This window comes from Psittacula echo (assembly GCF_963264785.1).
Source record: "Psittacula echo genome assembly, chromosome: 1".
Taxonomy (NCBI): Eukaryota; Metazoa; Chordata; class Aves; order Psittaciformes; family Psittacidae; genus Psittacula; species Psittacula echo.
The window spans coordinates 142,218,393-142,231,633 of record NC_137735.1 but is presented as its reverse complement, the minus strand read 5'-3'; the positions used below and the strand labels follow the sequence as shown (position 1 = coordinate 142,231,633).

The window sequence follows — 13,241 nt, the reverse complement described above, 5'->3', positions numbered from 1 at the left end:
TTTTTTTTCCCTTGGGTTTTGTTTTTTTTTTTTCTACTCAGCTTCTGCAGCCTGTCTCAATAGTTGGAAACATGACATACAGACACTGATTTGATATTCAATTTGGCATTTCACATATTATGATCTTCACTTTTTTAATGTTACCTATTTTCATCCTGTCTTTAAAATCTGGATTACAGGAACCTCCTATTTATAATACTGTGTTCTGAAATGAAATGTTTGGTGAATGCTTATGTTATTTCTTCACATTGAAATTCTTGAAATACGGAACAATAATGATGCAATGTGTGAATACAAAAAAGTTTTAATGAAAATGGTGTGGTTTCAAGTTTGATGCAGTTTATTTTTGTGTTACACTGTAGGTCTGTCAAATGGTTTTGGAGATGGAAGTAAAGAGAGAGCATTAGATGATACTCCTGGAAGAAAAGTTGAACCTCGTCGCCGCTGTGCATCTGAATCTAGTATTTCATCTAGTAACAGTCTTTTGTGTAACTCAAGGTAAAACTGTAAATCTAAAATACAATTTGAGACTGAAAATACCAATTTTCTGTACTGCTTGTGACCCACATTGGAGGATTGCATAAATTTTAGAAAAAAAGGACTACATGTCCATTTTCTCAGTTGTGTGTCAAATCTGAGACACCTTTCAGATTTGCTGGGATTCTTCTGTTGAACTCCCCGTATTGCAGATTTAGGCAGTTGCGCTTCTCTTGCTCTGTATAGATACATACACATTTGTGCATATAGTGTCTTGTTTCACCTTCCTAATCCTAGTCACTGAAAATAGATGTGCTCATTTCAGTGAGGGGAGGGGAGAAGCAATTTCCAAAGCAAAGCCTTGTACACAGGGAATGTAAATTCAGTAGCTGTGGAACTGCAGTTTATCAGTCTCTGGTTTGGAATACTGGCTATTTACTGCAGTGATGATAGTAGCTGTGCACCAACTATTGACTCTCTCTGTGAAGTCTGTTGGTAAAGACAGCTGTCAAAATGGTCACCTCTGCCACCATTGATGAAATTTTTCTCCATCACCAATGGTGATATCCATATCTTCCAAAAGCACACTGATCTGTGCTCTGTGCATGAAAGGTAGTAGCGATCTCTAGTCCTGGGCTATGAGGATGGGACACAACAGGAGACAACAGGAGTACAGGGTCAATCTGTTAGGCAAGGGGGAAAAGGAAGGTTTTAGTCATGTGTTCAAGATTGATATTGAACTGTTCAGGGGTGTTAGCTCACTCATGTTAAACAGGCTTTCACAAACAAAGAGAATTTCATAGTGTATCTCTTATAAATGTGGCATATTGAGGATTTGATCTAGTAGATTTGATTTCTGTTCAGATTTTGTGATGTCTGAGGGAAAACTCAAGTGTCCAGATGCATTTCCTGTTTTATGTATAGATACTCCACAATTGAAAGACATGAATTTGTAGTAAAAAATGAAAGAGAAAACAGTCATGTTTCCTATATAGTGGAACTGTTTGCTCCGAGCAAAGGGAGTATGTTTTCATTTGGCCAGTATCCACTCTTAACACTGGAGACAAAACAGCTTATTTTACTTGTGCATGTATAACCTGTACAGCAGCTGAGGTGTAGTTGCATACTGTTTGTCTTTTGTTAACCAGGCAATTCTGTGCATGAAAATAATCTGGGATTGTGGCTTTTATGTTGTTTTTGTTACATAAAATTTGTTAGAGCTTGCTGCTCTGATTTTACTGTGTACTGATGAATTTTAAATGCTTCTTTAAAGTCTTGAGTTATAGTGAACCATGTTAATTATCAAGTAATAGTTTTAATATTAATACTTTTGTAGTTTCAGCCTACCAAAGTGTGGTAAAGGTAAACCTGCACTTACACGAAGGCACACACTGGAAGACCGAAGTGAATTAATATCATGCATTGAAAATGGAAACTATGCCAAAGCAGCAAGAATTGCAGCTGGTAACTATAAATAACTGTATTCTTTGTAATATTGTATAATAATAATTCTGTCCATCTATTTGACGGATTCCAACATTCTTATTTTTGTTGGTGAAATACACTGAGCATTCTGAAAGTGATGTTGATAGTATTCCAGAAATTACTGGTTTCTGCTTTTGACTCTTTAAAGATTTTGAAGGGAAAATAGTACCTGATCTTTTACTATTTTTATTATTATTAATAAGTGGCATTTAAAGTGATCAAGCTCCTTTAGTAATACAAGCAAAATTTTACCTGAAGTACTGTTTGTGGTTCTCTCAATAATTTTCTTCATTGGAATGTTTGGTGTAGGGTTTAGTCTTCAGATACTGCTCTGCCTAAATGTATTTGGACAGACAGGTAAGACATAGTCTGCTTTGATTCAGGAAAAATTTGAAATTGGAAAGAAGTGTAAATTTCTAGCAGTGTAGAGGATAGTAAGTTACCACATTTTAGGGAAATTCTGTTGATAGGTTTTCCATCTGTTTCAGTATTTTAATTGCATGATAGGATTTAAGTAGGTCATCTCTTCCGTAAGTAGAACTGTGTTTGTGTAATGCAATGCTCCCATGCTGTAGTTAGGCGTCAGCCTTGTAGCTTCTAGCATGTAGCAGGCCTCTCTTTAGTTTCTGACCTTACAGCTCTTCACCCCTCATGCTGGGTGTTCCTTGTTCAAGGACTTTTCCATGTGTTTCTAGTGGTTTTGTCTGACTTTGTTTGCCTTAGTCTGTTCTTTCGACCCCATATGATCAGTTTTGGTTTTCTTTCTTGAAGCTAATTTGTTTTCAGCTACTGCTTCATTACTCTCACGTTTAGGATCTTTATCATCTGTATGGTAATCTCTTACACAGGACTTTACCTTTTCTGCTTTCTGTCCTGGATATTCTTACATTTAACACTTTCCACTTAGAATTCCTGTACCTGTTGTTTTCAGAATTCTTGATCTCTCTTAATTCTGTTCTCAAGTACCTTCTATAGCCACCAGTAAGGAGGAGCAGATGATATTTAATAGCACAGCCCCATACTAGCTACTGTGAAGAAAATTAACTCTATCCCAGCCAAAGCCAACACATGATTATAGATTAAAAATAAATTGTAATTGAATTGATTTAGCCTATGGCTGAGAATTGCCTAGAATACATTGTGGAGAATGACTGACCTTTTTCTTTTTTTAAAAAAAATCACCTAAAGCACCTTTTCCTTGCTATTTCTGCTCTTAAAAGGTCTGAAGCCACTTTTTTTCCTGTACTTTTTTTTGTGATGTTGAGGCAGAAGTTACATCTGCATGCCTCATTTCATTGTAAATAAGCATTGCCCATTTTAAATGGAAGCAGATGGGGAAGAATTGAGGAAGAAATCATATTTTGGCAAGTAGAGAGCTACTTCTGTCAAGTATTGCCTCACTGCCAAAAAAACCTGTGACTGCCACCTTTGAACTGTATCTCAGTACCACGTTTCCCTATACAAGAAGCGCCACCTCATCTTTACAGCCTGTGAACTTCCAGTGCCTTCTTCCTACTTTTCTTCCTTCCTACTTCCTACCTTCTTCCTTCTTTTCCACCCCAGTTACATCTTGAGGGGATAACTCACTGTCTTCCGCCCAATGTCTTGACCATATCACTATGTGTGTAGGGGACAATTGCAGTTCTGGTTGACTGAAAGTCTTTAACTTCTCTCATGCTTCAGTCCAGTGGTGACAACAGAGAAGAAAATGGAGGATTCTGGTAGAAGCAGGAAGTAATATAAACCCAGTTTTCTGTTGCCTCCTGAGAAGGAAGAAACCAGCAGCTGATTCCTTGCCACCCTGTTTGTCTTTCTAACTTTGCTGCAGGAAAGGGCTGGGCAAAGAGACCAAGAGGGCCAATTAAATATAAATAAATGAATAAAAATTAAAATGCAGAATGGAACTTCTTCTTAACAGTATAAAGGTATACCAGACAGGCATTGTAAGTTACCAGGTGCTATTATTGTATCCAACACTTTGGAAACACACCATGCAACTTGGATCTTCAGTACCATCACGGCTTTGACAGGATTGTCGTTGTAGTTTCAAAACACTGGTTGGTTGAAGTACCACAACTTTATGTTTTCTTTTGAGCTTTTTTCAAAGGGAAAGGATTATTAGAATTGGCAAACACTTGCTTTCTGAGAATTAAGGTGGTTTAAGATATGCTGTTTCCAGAAGCGTCTGAAAACTTAGTTCTTTATCTTTAGGCTTGGATTAAAGTATTAGTATCATTTAAAGAGCTATTTTGAATGTTATCTGCTTTTTATTGCTATTTTATATGTGCATGAAAAATAATGTTGATATTTGGATTCTAATGATCGTGAGATGTTGATGAGAAAACAAGTGCAGAAGATTGGTCAGGGGTTTCATTCTTTAACATTTTAATATCATATTTAATTATTATTTGTTCTTAGAAGTTGGGCATAGCAGTATGTGGATTTCAGCTGATGCTGCAACATCTGTTCTTGAGCCTCTCAAAGTAGTATGGGCCAAATGCAGTGGATATCCCTCTTACCCAGCTCTGGTAAGTACCCTGCTTCTCATCAGTACACTAGTGATGCTGTTTCTGGTCTGGAAGCACTGATGTGTGACCTTAAACCAGTTGATAAATTCCCATTTAGGTTGAATAAAGGTGGATTATTCTGCCCTCTTAACTGTGCATCATTTGTAAAATTATTGCAATATTAGATGTTGAGTCAATAATTACTTCCCTACCCATCATCTGAGATGCGTAATGCCTGTTGGTTTAACTCCAGTCAGCAACTAAGCCCCATACAGGTGCTTGTTTGCTCCCTCCCCTTGGTGGGATGGTGGAGAGAATTGGAAGGGTAGAAGTGAGGAAACTCATGTGTTGAGACGAAGATAATTTCACAGGTAAAGCAGAAGCCGTGTGCGCAAGCAAAGCAAAACAAGGCATTCATTCACCAGTTCCCATGGCAGGCAGGTGTTCAGCCATCTGCAGGACAGCAGGGCTCCATCACACATAATGGTTACAAGACAAACACCATCAATCCCAACATCCTATCCTTCCTTCTTGTTCGCTGAGCATGACACCATATGATGTGGGATATCCTTTTGGTCAGTTGGGGTCAGCTGATCTGGCTGTGTCCCTTCCCAGCTCCTTGTGCACCCCCAGCCTGCTCGCGAGGGGGCTGGTGTGAGGAGCAGAAGAGGCCTTGGCTTTGTGTAGGCACTGCTCAGCAGTAACGAAAACATTCCTGGGTTATCAACACTGTTTACAGCACAGATCCAAAACAAGAAACCCATACCTGACACTATGAAGAAAATTAACTCAACTCCAGCCAAAACCAGCACATGTGTCTTGGTAGTCTTTGTTTCTGCAATATATATTACTGTTTTAAAGTTTCTACTGAATAAGTATTTGACATCTCGTTGGTGTTGGAGCTATCAGGTATTTTCTGTTGCAAAATGAGTATAGAAATACTCTGATTCTGCAGTTCATTAAAGAAACAGAAAGCTTGCTGTCTTCGGAATAAACTGAATGATTGTATCCAGTTGTGAGTGTCATGCTGGAAAGCTGTTGTGCCCGTGTTACTTTAGGAGAAATAGAGAGTTCTACTTACATTAAAGCTTGTGGAGAAATGTTGATAAAGTGTTTGGCTTCAGGTGTTGCTCCATTTTTGAGTGTGGGGCTTGTACTTTGCAGAAACAACTATTTATACCTTAACATAGCTTGTTTCTTTAAGGTAGCTAAAACTCAAACCCCCAAATTTGAGGCCAGTTACGGCTTTTAAAAATCCTGGTTCAGCTTTTTCATTCTGAAACCTGCTTGTCAGTCTGCAAAGTTGTACTAAGTGAAATTCAGAGTGACTTTAAGAAGAACTAATATGGGTGAAAAATGCTGTAGAGACAGGTTTTTCAGTTAAATCTACCGCTGTGCCTCCAGTTGCCTGTTCAGTGTATGTCAAAAAGTTATGTGTGTAAAACAAAGCCAATTTATATGCAGTAGCTGCTCAGTTTATGATTATTTTCCCCTTAACTATTTGTAATATCTCCTTAAAATAAATGATGCAGTTTAAAAATCAGGAACTGTCATTTATTCTCTTTCATAGATTATTGACCCTAAGATGCCTCGTGTTGCTGGCCATCACAACGGTGTTACTATACCAGTGCCACCTCTGGATGTACTGAAAATTGGAGAACAAATGCAGACCAAATCTGATGAGAAGCTATTCTTAGTGCTATTTTTTGACAATAAAAGAAGTTGGTATGTTATTGAAATGCATTGTTTGATGTAGTGACTTAAAATTTTAAAAGCCTGTACCTTTTTCCTGAAAGAAGTGAGACATTATTGTTCCATGGATATCTTTCCTACAGAAGTATCAACTGTAAAGTAAAAATTTCATATTTGAGTCTATTCTTGGACCAAGGTATATCGTTAATGAAAGATACCTTTCTATGGTCAGTTTGGAAGAAAATAATATAAGTTGTTAAATAGTCTTTTGGTTTGATACACAAGCTGTTTTCACTTAGTGGCCCAATAAAATTGCTTCTTTGGCTAAACAGGTTTTTTAAAGGTGAAAGTATTCATGTGTATCAGCCTTCTTCATTGCTTCCCAAATGACACCACTTTTCCCCCCCCCCGTCTGCTCAAGTGCATTTTCTTTAAATTCTTAGCCTCTAAAGTCCTTTATTAACACTCTCATTTGAAGTTCTTGACCCTTTTAAATTTTTTTCTTGAATCCTTTCCTTCTTCAGTTTCTTTCAGTATCAGGAATATGCTGTGTGAATCCTGAAGGGATAATTTAGACAATAAAATATTCTTTCACTTGTGCTAGCTTTTCTTTTTTTGTTGCTGCTGTTTCAGTTTTTGAGTGTGTGTTTGTTTGGGTTTGTTGGTTTAGTTTTTTCCCCCTCCAGATATGGAAGCTTTTCATCAACTGCCTCTCTTTTCTTCCCTTCATCAAATTATACATTTCATTCCTGTGTTCTTAAATCTCTCTTCTCTCTGTTTCAACACAGATCAAGCTGGCTTTAAATCTTTTTATATCTCAGTTTTATTCTTGAATTTGTTTACAACTTCAAATACCATCTTCCTCTTCAGCTGATGAAATGTCTAATAATGCTGCTGTTTCCCTGACTCTCTCTGTCCCAGTACTCTAACACCTAAATAATTTCTTGCCTGAGGTTTGCTTTTCTGTCCCCATAGGTCCTTTGACATAATCACTATTCTTTGGCTTGTTCTTCAATTTTTTATTAATTAGTACTTTTTCATGATCTTTCTTGTTCAGTTGTGCAGGATTCCATGAGATTCATCATTCTTCTGCCCTTGTTCATGGAGGTCATCCAAATTTAAACATATTTAGTGTTCTGTTTCTCATTTTCTCTTGCTGGTATCACAAGTGTAATGCATGCTCTCCCCTAGCCACTTTCTTAATGATTGCTGTGTTTGCTACTTGATCTTGGGAGCCCTCTGCACCTTAAACCTGTCTGATTCATTGCCATATGTGGGTGATTCTAAGTCTTGCAAATACTATGCAGAGCTGTCTCTAATGGATACTCAGCATAGATGGACAGGAAAGGCTAAATACTCTTCTAGCCCCTTTTACCTCCTCCCCTCACACTACTTTTTTTTGTAATGGTTCTTTTATTCTCATTATTTTGGCATTCATCACTCTTAACTCATGTTTTGTCTCTCCTACTCCTGAACCCACATATATGATTTTCATTCACTTGCAGGGTCATCTTCAGTCCACGATACCAGCTTCTATCACGTATGGCTTACCTTTTCAAATAGTCATATTTGTTTCTTCTTTGACACGTGCATCTGAAGGATTTGCCAAGCTTCCTGTTAAAAATACCTTCTTTAAAACTTCCCTCTGATCTGTAGCAAAACTTACAATGGTTAGACTGCTGCTTACCATGCTGATGTTACTGTTTACTGCTCTGTCTGTATCCTTGTACTGACTCTTTACATTATTTTGGTTTCAGTGTATGTGCTCAGTACAACAGGGTTGTAGTTTAGAGTGCTTTAGTAAAAAATACTATTTCAAGAGACAGTTTTATTGAGTAAAAAATAAGCAACCTCTTTGAATAAAATGTTTTCTATCAGACTTTACTGTCTGATTTGCAGTTGGTTTGGCTACAAATGGAATCCGAAACTGAAGTTTTTGAACAGAAACACGGTTTATGCCATTTGCAAGATTGCAGTTGCAGGCTACAATAACATACTTTTAATAGATACTCATCAGTTTACCTAATTTTTGTTTTTCTTAAGTTACCTTACCTGTAACTTAAGAAAATAGGGTTAAAATAAACATTTATGGAAATGAAGTAAATTTACTTCATACTTTTTGATTAAACATTTAGAAAGCTTTTCCTTTAACTAGAAGAATGGAGTGCAGAGATTTTTTCATTACCAGTTCTGTATGCCCAGTAATTAGTGATATTCACAGAGCTTAAACCAGGAAAGGACTTTGAATTAAATTAAAAGTTAGTGGGATTTCATGATTCAGTAAAAGCATACTAACCAGAACTTCCTTGACAGTTTAGCTTTCATCGTAAATCCAAATTGAGATGTCTTAAGGCAAAAAGATAAAAATTAATCATCTGCGAATTCCTGGTAACAATGGAAGTGACAGAATGAACATAATACTGTGTCAAGTTAGTCTTGTGCTTTGTTCATTGTTACATCCTTCTGCCTGTACTTAAACTGCATCAGTATTTAATGCTATTTTTATTCAGTTCATATTTAATGGCAATCATTAACTATCATTGAATTGCAGTGTATTAGTTGTTTTATGGAAGAGGCTTAATATCTCATGTTCTTAAAATACTTAAGGCAAGTAAGTACTATCTTAAAAGGAATTTTATAACTTTATTGAAGATGGTAAAAGCTGATCTGTGATACGAAAAACGCAATACAGCAGCCCTGACATTTCTGGACAAACTGTTTTCTTTTACTCCATATTTAACATACTTATTTTACCCTTTCTTACAGGCAGTGGCTTCCCAAATCCAAAATGGTTCCCCTTGGAATAGATGAGACCATAGACAAGTTAAAAATGATGGAAGGACGTAACTCAAGCATACGAAAGGCAGTAAGAATTGCTTTTGATCGTGCTATGAATCACCTGAGTAGAGTCCATGGAGAACCAGTCAGTGACTTCAGTGATATTGACTAACAGAGATTCTACAAAGGCATAAAACGTACCACACAGACTTGAACTCTACTAATGAACCTCTTTGTCTAAAAGAATGTATTAAAGATACAACCCCTTAATTGTTGGTTCAGTGGCTGAGTTCTGCAAACTTGAAATAGTTGAGTAAATCTCCTAAATCACCATTGCCATATTGATTAATGATTTTACCGTGTTGTAGTTTGGAGGCTTTTCCACTAAACCTGTTAAAATGTCTTGTTCATAGTGTTCATAATTGTACATAAATGTATATTCAACACTTAACTTATTCTGATTTTAGAAGTAGCTCTTTTAATTCCTTTTTTAATTTTGCTGGGGAGGGAGTCGGTTTTTGTTTCTGTGCTTTTTACTTTTCTTTCTTTCTTTCTGAGGTTAAGTTACCTAAGCACCATCTTCCAGCTGAAGGTGTTTAGTGAATTTTCAAGCCTAATATCAAAATGGCATCAAATATATGTTTGCCTAAATCATATACAGTATGGTGCTGCTTTGTATCATTTCTTCCTTGGTCTGTAGCTTCTGAAAAAGACTTCTGAATGTTTGTGTAAATCGTTGCTCTTTGCACAAAGTACCACATATTTAAGATTGATGTAAATTTACAATTACAAATATGTATTTTAAGAAAGGAAGTTGCATTATTTTGGAGGGTACTTTGTGAGAAAGGCATCAAAAAAAAAATATACTATGTACATCACTTGCAAATCACCAAAAACACTCCATTGTTGCCCAAAATAACTTAAGATTGTTTTTGTTTTAAACAAACCTGGCTTTAAGCCTGCAAGCACATTATTTCTTTCAAAACCATATCCCATTTATCTCTCATTGGTTTAATTTTGTTGATATTTGTGCCTCCCTGTGTTTTATTTATTGTAGAAAATGTATTAATTTGCTTTATAATGAAAAATAAAATTGACAAATATATTGATATGCATTTTTATACAGGCACATGAGAAGACAACTTGGTTTGGGAGAAAAATGTATTGGAAATTGTATAAAAACTCGATGGTTTGTGTGTAATTCGGTTTTTTTGGTAACTTGTAATCTTCTGTTTCCAATGAGGGGATTTATGTAACTTTTAATTTAGAACACTTTGGTAGCAATAGAAACTTTGGATACATTTTTGTATGGTACATGTGATGTATATAGAATTAGTACTTTATTTTTATTTTTAAGAAGTAAAGCATTATGTTTGGGCAAGGGGAAGAAGGAGGGTGGGTTTCCAGAACTGCATTTTTATATTAAAAAGAAAAAAAGTCAAGATATTGATTGTTGTAGCTACTTTATTCCTACCTTCACTGAGATACTGAATTTGTAACAATGAAAATGGCAAGGTATGTTTGCAATGTGATTTATAATGACTCCATTATTTATAAATGCACTGTGTTTGAACTCTTTTGCAGTGATATCTTAAATACTGTACCAAGTTATATAATATGAAACACCAAATATAATGCATATGAATGCACGAAGTATTTATGCCCAGCTTTTTTATAAAGGATTAGCAAATACAGCAAAACCAGTACTTTCTAAATCTTTTTTTAAAACGTCATTGAATAGCATACTTCATTGTTAAACCTGCTTGAATCTTTATTTTAAAGGGACAATTACTTTTTAAATAGTTTTTAATGTTTTTATTCTCTATTGTTTGTAATACCCCCTTAGAAGCTTGAAATAAAATTTCTTTCTCAACTGTTAATTTTGTCCTGAATTTAGCCCCTGAGATTTTGCTGTAGTGCCCATTTTCTTACTCTGTGACTGAGCTAGTACAGAGGCACTAGTTCAAGAACCCGATTGGTTTCTTGCTGTGGCATGCAGTATCATCCTTGATGAGCCCTCTGCATGGTAGGTATTGTAGCTGGCTGCACTAGCTAAGACCAGTTGCCTATAATGGATTCCTCTTATAATTAGAGGGTGTTGTATCAGAGGTTAGTTGGATACATTTCACGAATGATCAGGCAAATAGTTTTCACAGTCTTGACAGTAAGCACAGCTTTAGGGGAGTGGTGATGGCAGGTATCCTGTACGGACCGTCATTGGGGCATGCTTCTGTGATGGAAGCAACAGCCACCTCAGGTAGAAAAATAAAATTAGTTTTGTGGTTTTGCCTGAAGTAGAATATCTGTATAATGACTTCAAGTATCTGCCAGATAACCACGCTCATCTTTGAAAGGAATGGAGCTTAATTTGTGCGATATTTTTAATTAAAAATTTAATTAAATTTTTAATTTGTGCGATACTGAGACAGTAGAGAACCATTTATCATCTGTTAGGACTGCCTGTTAAGAGTCTTCAAAAAAATAGCCTGCATCAGATTTTATTTGATTTATTCCACCAAATATACTCAAATTTGGTGTGTGTGAAACTGAATAATGATTCACAGCCTCATTCTGGCAGGCAGAGAAAATGTTGGGGTTTTGGTGGTTTTTTTTTTTTTTTGATCTGTCAGGCCTCACAAAGCTAAAATTGCAATTGCAGTAGGAGTTGAAAGAAGATTTGGTACTTGTATGATGAGAATTTTGATACCTCTCAAGTATAAAATCACAGTTGAGTGTACACACAGCTGCGAAATGATCCTTTAGAAGGCTTCCCAAGTTCTCAGCTGCTTCTGATGGTAACAACAGGAGAGGGAAAAACTATCTCCTTTTTTGAAAACAAGAGCAGAGCATTAATTATATTATTCTGTAACAGGTTGTTTAATCAAATCTCACGATAAGCTTTCGTTTGAATTTTGCTCCAACTCGCAAGTTTCATTTTCTGCCTTTTATCTTTAGAGAGAGCTCCATCAGTTCTTAGAGAAGGTGAATTTGCTGCCTTGATCTTACAGGTGCACTTCAGAGAATTCTGAGCTGGAAAACTTTACTGATTAAAAGAATCTGTTAAGCATCCTAACAAACCAGACTGCATATTCTTTTGATGAAACTGGCATGAAAAGCTATGTTGTTTTTCTTTCATGTATGTGATATTAACTGTCCCAGGAAGTCCTCCCAGATGCTGTCTGAGAGGAACTTGCAGCAGTGGCTATGGCTGTTGTCATGCTGTCTCGTGCCAAATATCTTCAGATTAGGTAAAGTCTAAAATGATTTCTCAGAGTTGTTAGTTTTCAGTGTGACCTGTGTGGTGTTTTTAAGGGATTTCTTCCCTATTTGGGAAAGGAAATCCAAGCTCCAAAACTGCTTTATTTCCAAATTCTAGGTCCTAACCAGGTACAAGTAGAATGAATATGTGTATAGCAGAATGTGCTTCACTGCATTTTTAGACCAGGCTCTTCTATGACACCATTAATAACTGTAAAACAATCATGGAGCGGAAATTACTGTTTTAGTGAAGGTAAAAAAAAAAGGGGGCAACACTGCATCGTACCTTGCTAATTTTTTGGGGAGTGTTACAGCAGTAACTACAGGGTGTAGATTTGCATATGCACTACTCCCTTCTGGTATAATCATTTCCTGCTAATGAAGTGTCAGAGACGTGGATCAGAAGCTGAAACTTAAGTTAAAATCTGTCATCTATTATATTAAGACGTGAGAAATCATGTTATAAATATTTAGGAAAAAAATGTTGGTAGAGAATGAAAAAACCTACAAAAGTTTGTATCTGTTACCAAAGTTCATTTTTTTGAATGTTTACTGATTGTGATTTTGTGTTTTTACACTAGAGGGAGCGATACACACAGACCATCAACATTCACAAAATAAATACTTCATACTTTCTTTTCAAAGTGCTGCTATTAAAACTTTTTGCTGGTAAACAGTCTTACCTGCTTCTAGTATTTGTAATCAGTCAAAAGTTGCGTTCCCTGACGTTGTGTCTGCAAGTGGGCCCTTTTAGGGATACTTATTTTTAGTTCTGGAGCTAATGTGTGGAACAACTATGGATTTTCCAGCTCTCTTTGTATCTGATTGCTACTGACAGGTAAGTTTTTACACTGTCTTATTTAGCTGTTAATTTTCTTTCCACAGGTTGTGTATTCTATGCCTGCATTTGGTAGTGTTAGAAAATGACTCTGAGCTGCTTGCTGCTAGAAACACAATGCACGTCAAGGCACACAGCAATTACCACCAAAAATAGTCAGGTCTGGAGGTGAGGGTTTGAGATGTGACAGTTTCTTACCCTGCAGG

At 36.3% G+C, this 13,241-nt stretch overlaps 1 protein-coding gene across 13 annotated transcripts in view; it reads left to right on the top strand.

The window, feature by feature from the left end:
* BRD1 (bromodomain containing 1) overlaps positions 1–10,855 on the top strand; it is a 71,841-nt gene extending 60,986 nt beyond the window's left edge. For 12 of the 13 annotated variants that reach the window (XM_080629485.1, XM_080629486.1, XM_080629487.1 and 9 more), the window contains 5 exons: positions 363–498; positions 1,814–1,941; positions 4,381–4,490; positions 6,040–6,194; positions 8,928–10,855. In XM_080629485.1, coding sequence (XP_080485611.1) covers positions 363–498; positions 1,814–1,941; positions 4,381–4,490; positions 6,040–6,194; positions 8,928–9,111 — 713 coding nt within the window. In that variant the 3' untranslated portion in view covers positions 9,112–10,855. The remainder of the gene's footprint in view (positions 1–362; positions 499–1,813; positions 1,942–4,380; positions 4,491–6,039; positions 6,195–8,927) is intronic. The other variant, XM_080629481.1, reaches the window with a different exon arrangement.
* Positions 10,856–13,241: the final 2,386 nt, after the last annotated feature.